General features: G+C 39.3%; 1 protein-coding gene across 1 annotated transcript; it reads right to left on the bottom strand.

Moving 5' to 3' along the window:
- Nucleotides 1-2,446: 2,446 nt before the first annotated feature.
- Nucleotides 2,447-3,037, bottom strand: LOC141649373 (uncharacterized). Its single transcript, XM_074458066.1, has one exon. It carries the CDS (start codon nucleotides 3,035-3,037, stop codon nucleotides 2,447-2,449), a length of 591 nt encoding a protein of 196 aa, XP_074314167.1.
- Between the last annotated feature and the right edge of the window lie 11,685 nt (nucleotides 3,038-14,722).

The raw sequence follows: 14,722 nt of genomic DNA on the forward strand, positions 1-14,722 counted from the left end.
AAGATCTTTATCATGATAATGAGCAAGGTTTCGACTACTTTTTCAAGGTGTTAAGCAACATCAACAACACCTTGAACATGCCCCCTTGACATCTCATTATTGGATGAGAGTTTGGTGGAGTCCTCCCTAAACCACCACTTGTTAATATTCTAACTCCCTAACTTGCATTTTAATTATTGTATTGCATTTTTTGTCAATTTTGGATTTACATTTTTATGCCTTGATCAAGATTTTCATCATTTTGAGAGAAGTGAGGGAGGGACTAATGAGTTTATTGATGTGTAGTATTTTACCTTAGTGTGGGGATAGCAATTGCCTAGGCTATCCAAGCCTTTGTAGTGCCCCCACAATGAAGACCACAAGAAATGAAGAATGAATGACACGGGTTACGAAGCACCCACGAATGGACCTGAATCCGTGAGGAAGAGGGACAATCCGAGCGACCCGACTATGGTCTGCTCGTCTTGAAGGGAACCCGAGCGTCCAAGGCCAAAGACGCTCGTCTTGTGAAGCTGCAAAAATAATTTTTGGGTCTGGCTGAGAATCCAGCGTCCCAGCAAGGAATCCGCTCGTCTCAGCTAGGACGAGCGTCTCACCAGTAATCCGCTCGTTTTTGCACTGTCAATTTTTTGGATTTCTCCCTGGAAAGGAATCCGAGCATCTCCAGCATAGGACGCTCGTCCCACCTCAAGAATCCGCTCGTCTTGCCTTTAAGACGCTCGTCCCCAGTCGTCTTTTCCTGAACCCAGAAACCGAAGAATCCGAGCGTCCCGAAGCCTATCCGCTCGTCTCCCCTCTGCTTTTCAAATCCAACGGGTCTTAAAAAAACCCCTTTCCCCAATTCTTTTCATTCATTCAAACATAAACACTACCCAAAACCCCAAAACCCTCATTCCCTCCATCAACCAACAACAAAATCCTCAACCAAAATCAACCAAATCAAATCCAAACTTCCTCAAAATCAAATTAAATCACTCCTTTATCAATAACAAGTGATTAAAACACCAAAATCTTCAAGTTTTGAGTCGATTTTTGGGATACAAGGCAACATTCATCTATCCTAAAATCGATTTGGGTATTACTAGAAATTGAAGATTTCAAGCTTTCTTTGGTGTTACTAAGTGAAGGAGCATGGCAAGAACAAAAGGTGGAAGTAAGGCACCCCAAAAGAAGAACCTTTCTAAGAGACAACAAGCTCTTCAAGCTATTCACGCATCAAAGGCATTGGTAGTTCATAATGCAAGGTTGGAAATTCAAGAGCAAGATCCTCCTATGGAAGCTACTACTTCTACTACTCCGGTTGTTGAACAACTAACCAATTATCCGGAGGTAATCTTCACTTCCGACTCCCATAGGAAGAAATTTATTTCCTTTGCTAAGAAAACTATCTTGCCCACCAAGTTCATTTGTCAAGAGACTTTGTCGAAATTGGGCGTCCTAGTGCAAACAAAGACCTTTTTCGGGTCTATGGGATTGCGTACATTATTTGAAAGGCAAGAGTTGTCTTATTCATCCCTCACCTTAGAGTTTTTGAGCTCTTTGAAAGTCACCAAGGTGGAGACCCGAACCAATATTGAGTTCCGTCTCGAGAATGTTGATAGATGTTTGTCTTATAGAGAGTTTGGTAAAATATTTGGCCTTAGTGATGACCCAACTTTTACAAAGAAGCCTACCAAGTATGACCCCGCTCCTCTATGGAAGGCCATCTCCGGAAAAGAATTCACATCCTACCATGATTGTCGTGCTCTCTTAGTCCATCATCCGGGCATAAGAGTATGGCATAAAGTTGTTGAGCATACCTTGATAGCTAGGAAACGTACAAATCATCTTACCGAACTTGACTTTATTCTTCTCGAGTCGACTTTGAACATTGGAAGAGAGTTTACAAAGCTATACAATGCTTTACGACTTTTGATTGAAAGATGGCTCAATGTTAATTGTGGCAAAGAAGGCACGGCCTTTATTGTCAAAGGAGGATTAGTGACTTATTTGGCTAAGCACTTTAACCGGGATTTCAACAAGAATGACACTTATACACCGGTAAAGGGAGGCCATATCATTGATCTAGCCACCATGGTTCTAAATTTCAAATGGGTCAAGAATGATACTCTTGATAACAAATTTGGGTGGTTGACAAATGAAGCTAAATCCTTCACATTGCCTAGAAAGATTTGCCGCTTGAATGTTCATAGACCGAACTACCTTCTCCCACTCTCCGAAGAAGCCGAATATATTATTCAACGCCAAGGGGAAGAAGTTTTTTTTTTTTTTTTTTTTTTGGTAAAATGTGAGACGATATATATAAGCTCAAAAAATAGGTACATACAAGTTTAGGACTTAGTACAAGCACTAAGTCTCAAATACCAAGCCATCACGGATGTTACATAAAGAAAGCATTAAGCACAAATACAACTTAGCATCCTGACAAACTGATTCACAACTAATATCATAGTCCCCATTTCCTCAACCAGATGCTATCATTTCTACTAGGACTCTTACCCATCTTTACTTTTATCCTGCGACATACCTCATCTTTGATCATTCCAGCCAGCTTCTGAGGTCTTAAGAGAACAGAATGTATACGAGCAGCATTCCTTTGATTCCATATATGGTAATAGAGTGCATTCCACAGCAGGTAATGAGCTTGCTGTTTTAGGCAGTTTTTTGCAGTTTGCAGTCCTCCAAGCATACTGACATGTATGCTGAAACCACACCACTGCTCCAGCAATTGCAGAACCTGGTTACTATAGGGACAGTCAAAGAACAAATGAGATTGAGTCTCAACTTCCCTGTCATAGATGATGCACCTGTCATCAGTGCAGCATCCCAGCCTGAACAGTTTCTCTTTCACATTGAGTCCCTTATGCATACTGATCCAAGTAATAATAGCATGCTTAGGGATGTTCCAACTGCTCCATATCATTGGAGTCCAGTGCTGTTGGGGTTGCTTATGTCTAAGCCATTCATAGCCGATGCTAACAGTGTGCCCTTTAGGATTAAGTATCCAGGTATTAGCTACATAACCATTCTTCATCATCTCTTTTATTTTACAGATACTTTTCCAAGCCCACGCAGCATCAGAAGGAGGAGAGTAAGTGTGCCAGTCTTTATCCTTGATATAGAGCTGATGAACCCACTTAATCCATAATCTGTCTGATTTTGTATAAACTCAATCAACCAGCTTGGCAATGGTAGCATAATTCCAGGTAAGAGCTCTTTTGATTCCAAGGCCACCCTCATTTTGAGGAAGAGTAACAGTGTCCCAGGCAACAAGAGGGACCTTGTGGTATTCAGAGCTATCATCCCAGAGAAAGTTTCTACAAATGGCTTCTATTCTCTTGATCACACTCTTGGGAATCAGAAAAATCCCTGCCCAGTAAGAATATAGAGTATTAAGCACAGCATTAATAAGAGTTATCCTACCTGTATAAGATAACTTCCTGGCACCTAAGCTTCCTATTCTGGCCACCATTCTTTCAGTCAGGATATTGCATTCTTTTTTTGTTAACCTCCCTGCTTGAATGGGTACTCCCAAATATCTGAAAGGCATTGTCCCTTCCTCAAACCCTGCAAACTGATGGATATCATCTTTAACCTGCTGAGCTACCCCATTATAGTAAACTTCTGACTTTGAGTTGTTCATTATGAGTCCAGAAGCTTTAGATAATGAAGAGAAAGCCCTTAGGAGTAAAACAATGGATTGAGTGTCACCCTTACAAAACATAAGCAGGTCATCAGCAAAAATCAAATGATTCAATTTTGTGGCTTTGCATAGAGGATGGAAATGGAAGGGCCATCTAGCAGTGGCATACTTGATCATTCTGGTTAAGTACTCCATGCACATAGTAAAAATGAGGGGGGATATGGGATCCCCTTGCCTAAGTCCCCTCTTTCCTTGGAAGTAGCCAAATTGACTCCCATTAAGATATAGGGAGAAAGAGGTAGTTCTTACACAAACCATGACCCTTTGAATGAAGGCTTCAGGGAACTGGAGTCCTTTGAATAGCTGCTCAACAAAGTCCCATTCAACAGTGTCATAAGCTTTTTGAAGATCAATCTTGAAGAGGCATCTTGAGGACACAACTTTCCTATTATACATCTTCACAAGGTCTTGACAAATTAGGACATTCTCAATGATGGACCTACCTTTTATGAAAGCACCTTGGTTCTCACTAATAAGGTCAGGTAACACCTGAGCTAGTCTGTTACATAGCAGCTTGGAAATCACCTTATAAATCATATTACAACAAGCTATTGGCCTGAACTGTTTGACTGAGCTAGGTCTATCACATTTAGGGATAAGAGTTATATTTGTAGCATTTATTTGTTTCAATAATTGCCCTGTGGAAAAGAAATCTTTAATAGCAGCACAAACCTCACCTCCAACTATATCCCACCTGTCTTTGAAGAATGCACTAGTATATCCATCTGGTCCAGGGGATTTGTCAACTGGTATAGAGAAGAATACAGATTTAATCTCCTCATCTGAAACTGCAGCACTGAGAATTGCAGAATGAGCCTGAGTACAGTATTGTCCCTCAGCCATAACCTGGTTTCTCACCCTCTCTGTGGGCTTTTGAGTGCCCAACAAAGTTTGATAATAGTCCAGGAAAGCATTCTGAATGCTCTGACTATCAGTGCAGGTCCTGCCATATTGATCATCAATTTGAGTAACCTTATTCAGACTATTTGTCTTCTTAATTGAGGCATGAAAATATGCTGTATTACTGTCCCTAGCTTCAAGCCACTGCAGTTTAGCTTTTTGTTTCAGGAAGCTATTCTTGGCCTCTACCAATTCCCTCACCTTATTAGCAGTTGTAATCTCTTTGGTAATAATACCATCATTCTGAGGATCCTGCACCAGCTGGTTTTGGATGGCCAGCAATTCAGACTCAGCAATGCTAGCATTAGTCTCTATGTCAGCAAAGCAGTCCCTATTTAGGCTCTTTAAGGGAAATTTTAAGGCCTTCAATTTTTCACCACAGAGAACATTTTATGTCCCTCATAATGCTTATCCCATTCCTCTTGGACCCTAACCAGAAAAGAAGGTGATTTGCTCCACATATTGAAATATTTAAAATTAGCCCTCTTCTTATCCCCAACAAGAATATTACTCACTGTGCATGGGCAGTGATCGAACAAGCCTTCAGGGTGGAAATGTGCCCTCATATCAGGATACCCATTGAGCCATTCCTGATTGATTAGAAATCTATCCAGCCTACTGTAGACCCTAGTAGAGGGTTCTTGCTTGTTATTCCAGGTATAGTAAGCCCCAGTTGCAGCTATGTCAGTCATGCCACATTCATCTAAGCATTCAATAAACTCATCCACATCACTTTGTTTAGTATTGCCACCCAACCTTTCCATAGGATTAATCACTGTATTAAAATCTCCTGCAATAGCCCAAGGACCTTTGCATCTACCCGCAATAACTCCCAAATTACTCCATAACTTCCTTCTATCAGTCCCATCATTGAAAGCATATACTAGGGTTAACCAAAAATATTGTTGTGATATTCTTGATGAAACCTTAGTGTGAATGAACTGAGCATCATACTGATCAATCACCACATCAAATAAATTAGGTCTCCACATGATCCACACCCTGCCTCCTTTATGACAATGACTATTAGTTGTGACACACCATCCATCAAGCATAGTAGAAGTAACATTGTGAACATTCCTACCATTTATTTTGGTCTCAAGCAAGCCAAATAGACCAACATCTTTATTGTAGAGAAACCATTTAACTGTGTTCTGTTTATGTACACTATTTAAACCTCTCACATTCCAAAAACCAATATTATTCATTTAAACTAGGGGATTGAGAGTTACCCTATTGGCCAATACCAACCTTAGGAGTGACTTCCCCCGCAACAGCTTCTTTATATGAAGGAACCTTAGGGCTCCCTGCTAATGGAGTTGCAATGGCTTTGCTGTTTATTACATGATTGTTAGGAGTGGCTGGTCTGAGTTCCTGTCTAGTACTCTTTCCTTGCACTGGAATACTAGATTTTTGCACAGGCCTCCATTCCTTCTGGACTGGTTTCTGTTTCTGCAGTGCAGGGAACTTCCTGCACGTCTGATGCTCATGTCCTATACCCTTGCATTTACTACAAATTGAAGGCTTCCAATCATACTCCACTTTTAGGCAAACTACCTTTCCACCTTCATCTAAAAATCTCACTTTATCTGGAAATTTTTGCCCAACATTAAGCTCCACCATCACCCGGGCAAAACCCAGTCTAGTTTTCTCAGTGGTGGCCTGGTCTGCTTTCTGAAATTTACCAACAAGTCCAGCAACAGTTGGGAGGCATTTGCCCCAAAATCTCAGGGGCAATTCATGTATTATGACCCAAGATGGCACCGTTTTGACATCTTCTTTTAACAATTCAACCTCAACATTCCAAGGTCTGACTATCAATGGCTTATTATCAAACATAAAGTATCATGCATTTAGAACATCTTCTCTATCCTTCTGCCCTTTAAAACGAACCAAAAAGATTCCATTGGGTAGAAAAGATACCTTATCAACATTGTGTTTGTGCCATATCCTGTGTATGAATCCTTGAAGGACTTCCCATGGCGGATTAGCACCAAGCACAAAACAATATACAGCATTATTCCAAAAATCTACCTCCTCTTGAGTATCCTCTTTGGTAAACTGAACCAGTGTATCTGCATTTTCCTCTTCTTCCTCAACCACTACATTCTTTCTTCCCCGTTTGGTGATCCAAATAGTATTTTCAGGAGTGTCATAATCTAATAAGTCACCAACATCCTCCATTAAGTCATCAACATCGTCCACATCCTCTACGATAACCCCCTCTTCAAGAGCATCATCGTCAAATTTGAGACCAGGAACTCCATTGACTTCTTGCATGGATTTTGTCTTTGTCACGTCCTCTTCAGTAGGACCTTTTTTCTTATCATTTTTATTACTATCCGTTCTTTTCCCTACTGACTTCATCTTCTGAAGCCTACTGGAATGCTTATGCTTCATTTTGCTCGAAGAATTACGTGACATTAAGGAGAAATCAAGCAGAGAATTGATAAAAAAGAAGGCTGCGTAGGGTTTCTGAGTTAGGGTTCATAATCGCCTCTTTTTCTTTTTCCAAGGGGAAGAAGTTGCCGAGCCCTCCTCCTCCATTATCACCCCACCTTACCCATTCGCCTACCATGAATTTCAACCCGAAAATGTTTAGGCGGGGAATGACTACTTGACTCTCTTGATGAAAGAAATGCACAAGCAAGCTTATGAAGATAGAGTCAATGCTTACAAAGCACAATATCCACCCCTCCTACATCTTGCTAGGCAAGGACTTCTCGATCCATCTTGTCCTTTGCCTAGTTGGGCGGATAAGGAAACATTCTTTCCTAGTGCTTTTAGAGGTGGTAACTTGGGTGAAGAGGAGATGGTTGTTGATGAGAGTGGTGAGCAAGAAGGTGAAGAAGAAGAAGAGAATGAAGAAGAGGGAAGTGCAAGTGAGAGTGGTGATGACTCCACATCCATGGAGGTTGATGATGCCTCAAGTGAGGAGGTTGATGATGATGGTGATGACGCAATGGGCGAGGACTAGCAAACTCTTGGGAGGATCCTACACTCCTACACCTCCTTTATGTTTGTCTACTTCTCTTGTTTTCCTTATAATTTTTATCTTGATCATGATTTGTGGAGTCCTAGCATCATCTAGAGGACCAGTACCTCGGTTCCATTGAGGTGTTCATTTTATTGTTCCCATTTTCAAAATCCAAAATGACAAATTTTAGTCTCATGCATAGCATTTTCTTATGCATGAACTCCCCCAATTTTTGACATTAGAAATAGTGTCTATTTTGGTTTGGGGAAGTTTATGCATATGCATTGGGAGCTAATCTAAATTATGCTCTCCACCATAACAAAAACCATGCATCATATAGCATAGCTTAGTTTGCATTCACTCTTGTTTATATATCATATAATTTGTATTTAGCTTAGAAATCATGCATTTTCATATAAATTGCATAATTTCCTATCGTATTGGCCATTGAGGATAATGCCCATACTAGTGTAGGGATGGAAAATTCTAACTTGACCTTTTTAAAACAAAAATGATAAAAATTGAAAAATTTGAAAAATACAAAAAAATTTCTTTTAATTTCATTCAAACAAAATACAAAAAAATTCAAAAATTCAAAAATCCAAAAGCATGTTCATTTCCTTTGTAGTGTAGTCTTGTATATATAGTTTGTATATATTGTGTTTGTTTATCCTTTTTCACATTGATCGACTACGCCACATCCAAGACATGAGGATATAGAAGACCGCATGGTATGATCTTTCCAATCTCATTTTTCCTCTTTATGTTAATGACTATGTGGCTTTATTTTGATTGATGCGGTATAAACAATGTGAAATTAGGATTGCATTTAGTTTATTTGGCATACTAGTTGGTAGAAGCATATACATTAGGTTGTATATATGTTAGTTGCATCATGACATGTAGTTGCATTTAGGAAAAAATTTGTGAAACCGTCTATTTGGGAAGCTTGACAAGTGTATATAAGGCCCTTGTAGATGCTTTTTCTTCTTAAGACTTTGCTTGTTAGAATACTTGTAAGACACCCTAGGATGTGTCATGCTAGTATCCTTTGACCCATGGATTAAGGCCTAGTCAAGAGTACCTTGTGGTGTGATAACTCATTGGCTACCATTTATTCCAAGGTGACCCTTGAAACCATGCAACCATCATCCATGTTCTACCACATTTTGTCATCAAAGGGAATGGGCACAAAAAATTGTTGAAAATTTGAGTTTAAGAAATGAAATGAAAAGTTAAAAAGTTTGCAAATTGTATTAAAAGAAAAGAGGAGTAACAAAAAGGAAAACTCCTATGATTCAAAAATAAGCACCCTTGCTACAAATGGGGTGACTTTGAAAATGTTCAAAAGAAAATGCAAAGAAAAGTTGAAAAATTGTCAAGTGTTGAAAATGCCAAACATCAAAAGAAATGGCAAAAAACAAAGTGTTCTCAAATGTCAAATGCCACAAGAAATTGGGGGGAAAAACAACAACAAAAGCAAACTCCGAAAATGAAACTCAAATACTATTGATCCCTTTTCCATCGTATCCACTTTTGTGCATGGTAGAGAGGGGACGACCCTTCTTCTTGTCTTGACAAGAAGGGGAATTCCGCTATCCTCTAGTGTTTCTAGCACCATAGGGAGTCTATTCTTGACAAAAGCATTTAACGATTAAGGACAAAGGTACCCTAGCTTGACACAACTTGGAGGTGATTTATTGGTATCCTTCTAGGCTTAGTAGTTTGAAGAAACCATATCTATAATGGAATGTGTACCCTTAGATTGCTTCCCCTTTAGATAATTTCCGCCACTTAGATGAGGAAAGTGGCTATTCATTTTTGTAGATGCATCCATTACTTGTTTTGTGTGCTTTAATGCTTGGATGTGTCGCCATTTTGGCAAGACCCACCTTGCCTTGCAAGAAGGCATCCTACCTCATGGTTGTCTTGTTGTGAGTTGAAGGGGCGGAGTGAGACCCGCTAATTGTCTCATATCGGCTCTATTAGGTTAGTTTAAATAAAGGTCCTAGTTTTTGTCACCTCTTTACTCGGGACGAGCAAAGGTTCGGTTTGGGGATATTTGATGTGACTCATTTTAGAGCATATTTAGTCCCCGAATTAGCCTCGTTCCTATGCTTTTTAGTGCATAATTGGGTCATTTACTATCTTTAGTCTTTCGTTTTGCATATTCTTTGAGGTTTTGATCCCTTGGTAGGAAAGGAGTAAGAACCTTGCATTTTCGTGGCAAAATGGAGCTATATTGATCGAATCTAATGACCAAGCATCAAAGTGAAGACAATACTAGAAGGCCTATGTAAATAATGAAGTAATTGGGCAATGATGAGAAGATCCTTGCATCTTCAACAAAATCCTTGAGGATTGTTGGAGGAAGAAAAGAAGAGAAGCTTGCTGAGCTACTATCCGGGTGCGCAGCCACGGGACGAGCGTCCTGGCTGGCTACAATCCGAGCGTCCCATAGCCAGTCCGCTCGTCCTGACCCTCCACAATTCGAGCTTCGCATCCCTCAGGCCGCTCGGATTCCTTCCCAGTGCAGCACGTCTCTCCCTCAGTCCGCTCGGGATGAGCATATTCTTTGAAGACTAGCGAAGCGGAGATGAGCATCTCATTCGAGAGGAGCACTTCCTCAACTTTTCTTAAGGGTCTTAATCGTCATTTAAGCCCTTAGTAACCCTAATTTATGTACCTAATCCTTAGTATAAATACCCCATTGTACTAATTAGATTAGCATCCAATCTAAATATCCTTCTTATGCTCTTTTTATGTTCTAATCTCATCTTAATCTTATAATCAACTCTTAATTAAGCATTAATACAAATCTCATTTCCTTAATTTCTCTATTGTTCATCCTTTATTTTGGGTAATTGAAGATTATTTGGGTATTATTGGGAGATTGACAACCTTTCATCAATCATCAAGTACTTCTATTATTCTTTGCTTATTATTTTGGAATCATCATTAGGTATAATTCTCTTAATCTCTTTTTAATTATTGTCACTTCCATTCATTCATCATGTTTTGCCTTGTTAATATGATTGACAACCTTGTTAGCATGATAAACTTGATAATGAGTGAGTAGTCTCTTAACTAGGGTTAATGGGTAATTAGGGGAAACCAACATGGGGGATGATTCATGCTTAATCTAATATGTTCACATAATTTATTTGCTTGCTTGTTGTGATCTCAACTTATGCACATGTTATGTTTGATGAAATGCGAGCCTATGAATCCTTGCATTTTTTACCCATCACTTACCTTTTCAACGAGACTTGTAAGACATAAACTAACTCGAGTCTCATTAGACCATGCATATAGTTGAGTAGGGAGGATTAAGTCGACTTGTAGGTGTTGTACAATCTAATCGATTCGGCTCCGGGACCCAAACCTTCCTAGGATTATAAGATATAAACCAACTCGATCCTATCACAACAATAATTGCTTGCTTATAATTTGAGAATATGTTTGTATGATCAATTCCCATGTATCCCCTATGAACTCTTGACACCCTAGTGCTTTTAATCAATCGTTTACATCTCATTTTAATCATCTTGCTTGTTTATTTACATTGTTATTTAGTTTAGTGATCTCTTATCTCAACCCAAATTGTGACACCCTTAGACGCGACCATTTGCAATCGAAAATCCTACATCAATACCCGTCTCTTGGGATCCGACCTTTACTTACCTCTCTACTAATAGTAGAGTAGTTTGTGAAGTTATAAATATTGTTTTGGTCTAGGTAACTTTTGACGACGAGTTACGAAACCGACGAACCACACACCAACTCGAACACACCAACAATGATCAGTAGATAATCAATCGTATACAATACAAACATACTCTTATAACAATTAAACAGTAAACCGAGTAGGGAAACCCTTCCTTTTCGCAATCCAAGCACACACAAGCAATCAATAGCAATTCCCCATGACACCGTCACCTGCACACAATAGTCACATAATTCCAATTACCACATGCCAAAACCCCTTTCCCCCAAATCACAAATTAGGGCAAAACCCTAAAAGACAAATTAAAGAAACTTATGAATTCAGAGGCTTACCGACACAATCGACGCAAGGAAAGATGAACTAGACACACGAACGATCCACGCACTTGAGAGAGAGATTTGGAGAGGATTAGAGTTACGTTGTACTGTTTAGGTTTTGTCAAAATGATTAAGAACTCTAAATCGCGTCTTATATAACTCTAATATTTTCTAAATCAAATTGCGAAAATAATACCCGTCAGACCGGATACTCGGTCCAGTATTCCCATACTCGGTCGAGTATTCCTGGGCAGTAAACTGCCCAGAAACATACGACACACTTACTCGGCCGAGTAAGCCATATTCGGCCGAGTAATAGACTCAGAAAACCGTGGTATTACATGTCTATAGTTTGACCGGGAGATATAACATTTAACTACCTAAAAAATTTTTTTACGTAACTACCATTTGACCCAACAATGATTAAATTATGGTTGTTATTCTAAAGAAGAATATTTGTTGCATCATTGAGTTGATTATGCAAAGTAGATATTATTGTTTTCCTTAACCAATTGAAAAACAAACAGGTATTAATGAACAAAATCTAAAAAGTCTCAGTCTCAAGTATCATATATATAAACTTCATATTGGTTTTATTTTCCTAAAAAAACAACATTGTCGAGAGGAAGGGTTAGTTTTCCTTGGATGGTGGATTTTTCAAGAAGTAGGGGTTTAGTTTTTCACTTGGTTGGATAAATTTGAGATAAGTGTCGGAGACAAGGACCGATCTTTCAAGGGATGATATTGTTTAGATCATGTGTGTTGATGAGTCATAATTATATACATATTTATGCCTCCCCTTAATTGATTTTGATACGGTTTTCGTGCTAGTTTATATCATTTACATGCCTTTTATGTTAGAATGTTGATACTTCCGCCTTTTGATGTTTAATGCAGGAATGATGCATTTGAGGAGCAAAGGAATGAAATGGGCATCGTGGAGTGAGCATGAAGGGATACATGAAGCATGGCACGAGAATCCATAAGAATGAAGGAAGAGAAGTTAAGAAGAAAACACGAAGAAAAGAGCGTCTTATTACAAGTGCCTACTTTGAAGAGCCATATCTAGATTTCTACAATATATTTTCAAGGGATTCCAATTGGGGGTGAAAGCTTATCTTCTTAGCTTTCCAACGCCACAAAAATCGCATGTTTCTGACAAGTAACGAAGAAATGGCGGCCGTTTGAAATTCAGTGCGCGAAGTAGGAAATTGGTGCCTCGATCGAGTCAACCTTGGCTCGATCGAGGAACTTCATGCTCGATCGAGTCACTCTCGACTCGATCGAGTAACCAACCTAATCAACTAAATTTCGCAATGTCGAGAGTTGGGTGTTCGTGAACTTTGGTGCCTTTTATGTTAGAATGTTGATACTTCCGCCTTTTGATGTTTAATGCAGGAATGATGCATTTGAGGAGCAAAGGAATGAAATGGGCATCGTGGAGTGAGCATGAAGGGATACATGAAGCATGGCACGAGAATCCATAAGAATGAAGGAAGAGAAGTTAAGAAGAAAACACGAAGAAAAGAGCGTCTTATTACAAGTGCCTACTTTGAAGAGCCATATCTAGATTTCTACAATATATTTTCAAGGGATTCCAATTGGGGGTGAAAGCTTATCTTCTTAGCTTTCCAACGCCACAAAAATCGCATGTTTCTGACAAGTAACGAAGAAATGGCGGCCGTTTGAAATTCAGTGCGCGAAGTAGGAAATTGGTGCCTCGATCGAGTCAACCTTGGCTCGATCGAGGAACTTCATGCTCGATCGAGTCACTCTCGACTCGATCGAGTAACCAACCTAATCAACTAAATTTCGCAATGTCGAGAGTTGGGTGTTCGTGAACTTTGGTGCCTTTTATGTTAGAATGTTGATACTTCCGCCTTTTGATGTTTAATGCAGGAATGATGCATTTGAGGAGCAAAGGAATGAAATGGGCATCGTGGAGTGAGCATGAAGGGATACATGAAGCATGGCACGAGAATCCATAAGAATGAAGGAAGAGAAGTTAAGAAGAAAACACGAAGAAAAGAGCGTCTTATTACAAGTGCCTACTTTGAAGAGCCATATCTAGATTTCTACAATATATTTTCAAGGGATTCCAATTGGGGGTGAAAGCTTATCTTCTTAGCTTTCCAACGCCACAAAAATCGCATGTTTCTGACAAGTAACGAAGAAATGGCGGCCGTTTGAAATTCAGTGCGCGAAGTAGGAAATTGGTGCCTCGATCGAGTCAACCTTGGCTCGATCGAGGAACTTCATGCTCGATCGAGTCACTCTCGACTCGATCGAGTAACCAACCTAATCAACTAAATTTCGCAATGTCGAGAGTTGGGTGTTCGTGAACTTTGGTGCCTCGATCGAGCCAGGCCAGGCTCGATCGAGGAAGTGGTTCCTCGATCGAGTCCACTTAGGCTCGATCGAGGAACCTTCCAGTTTTATAATTCCCGCAACTTTCTTTAAGTCGGTTATGTATTGCTATAAATACCAAAACTCGTACCCTAGGTTAGGGATGCTTTATTTTCAGTAGGTTTAATATAGCTACCTTAGAAAACTCTCTCAAATACTTAGTTTAGTTTATTTTGTTCTTACTTCCGGATCTAGCTATTTACGGTATTCTTCTTAATCTTTCCATTATTATTAATCATTTATTTCATTGTTCATCTTTTATGCTTGCAATCATGTTACTTATTATTGTTATTGTTGTTCTTCTTTCTATTATGCGTAGCTAAATCTCTTATCTAGGGTGAAAGGGGATCTAGGTTGTTAGAAAAGGGGTTACTTATGAATTGATTGTTAAATTGCCTTCTATTGATGTTCAATTATCGTATTACTTCTAATTAGTTGATTACTGATCAGAATTGATTAATTAGTCTTGCATAAACTAGGATTATCACCGACCGGGTTAAGACTAGTATAGGCCACGATAATTGAATTAGACCAACTTAATGATAGCGATCGCATGTTAAGTTAGATCTAAAAAGACATATTAGAATCGACCGATCATATGATTTTCGACAATATAAATTGCTGAATCAATGAATTAAATCCTACCCTATGATGACTACCTAGTGAACCCAAATCCCTAGACTCTTTAATAT

Source organism: Silene latifolia, chromosome 3 (genome assembly GCF_048544455.1).
Source record: "Silene latifolia isolate original U9 population chromosome 3, ASM4854445v1, whole genome shotgun sequence".
NCBI lineage: Eukaryota > Viridiplantae > Streptophyta > Magnoliopsida > Caryophyllales > Caryophyllaceae > Silene > Silene latifolia.

Coding starts and splice junctions, on each gene's coding strand:
- LOC141649373 (XM_074458066.1), bottom strand. CDS start 3,037: ATGATGAAGAATGGTTATGTAGCTAATACCTGGATACTTAATCCTAAA.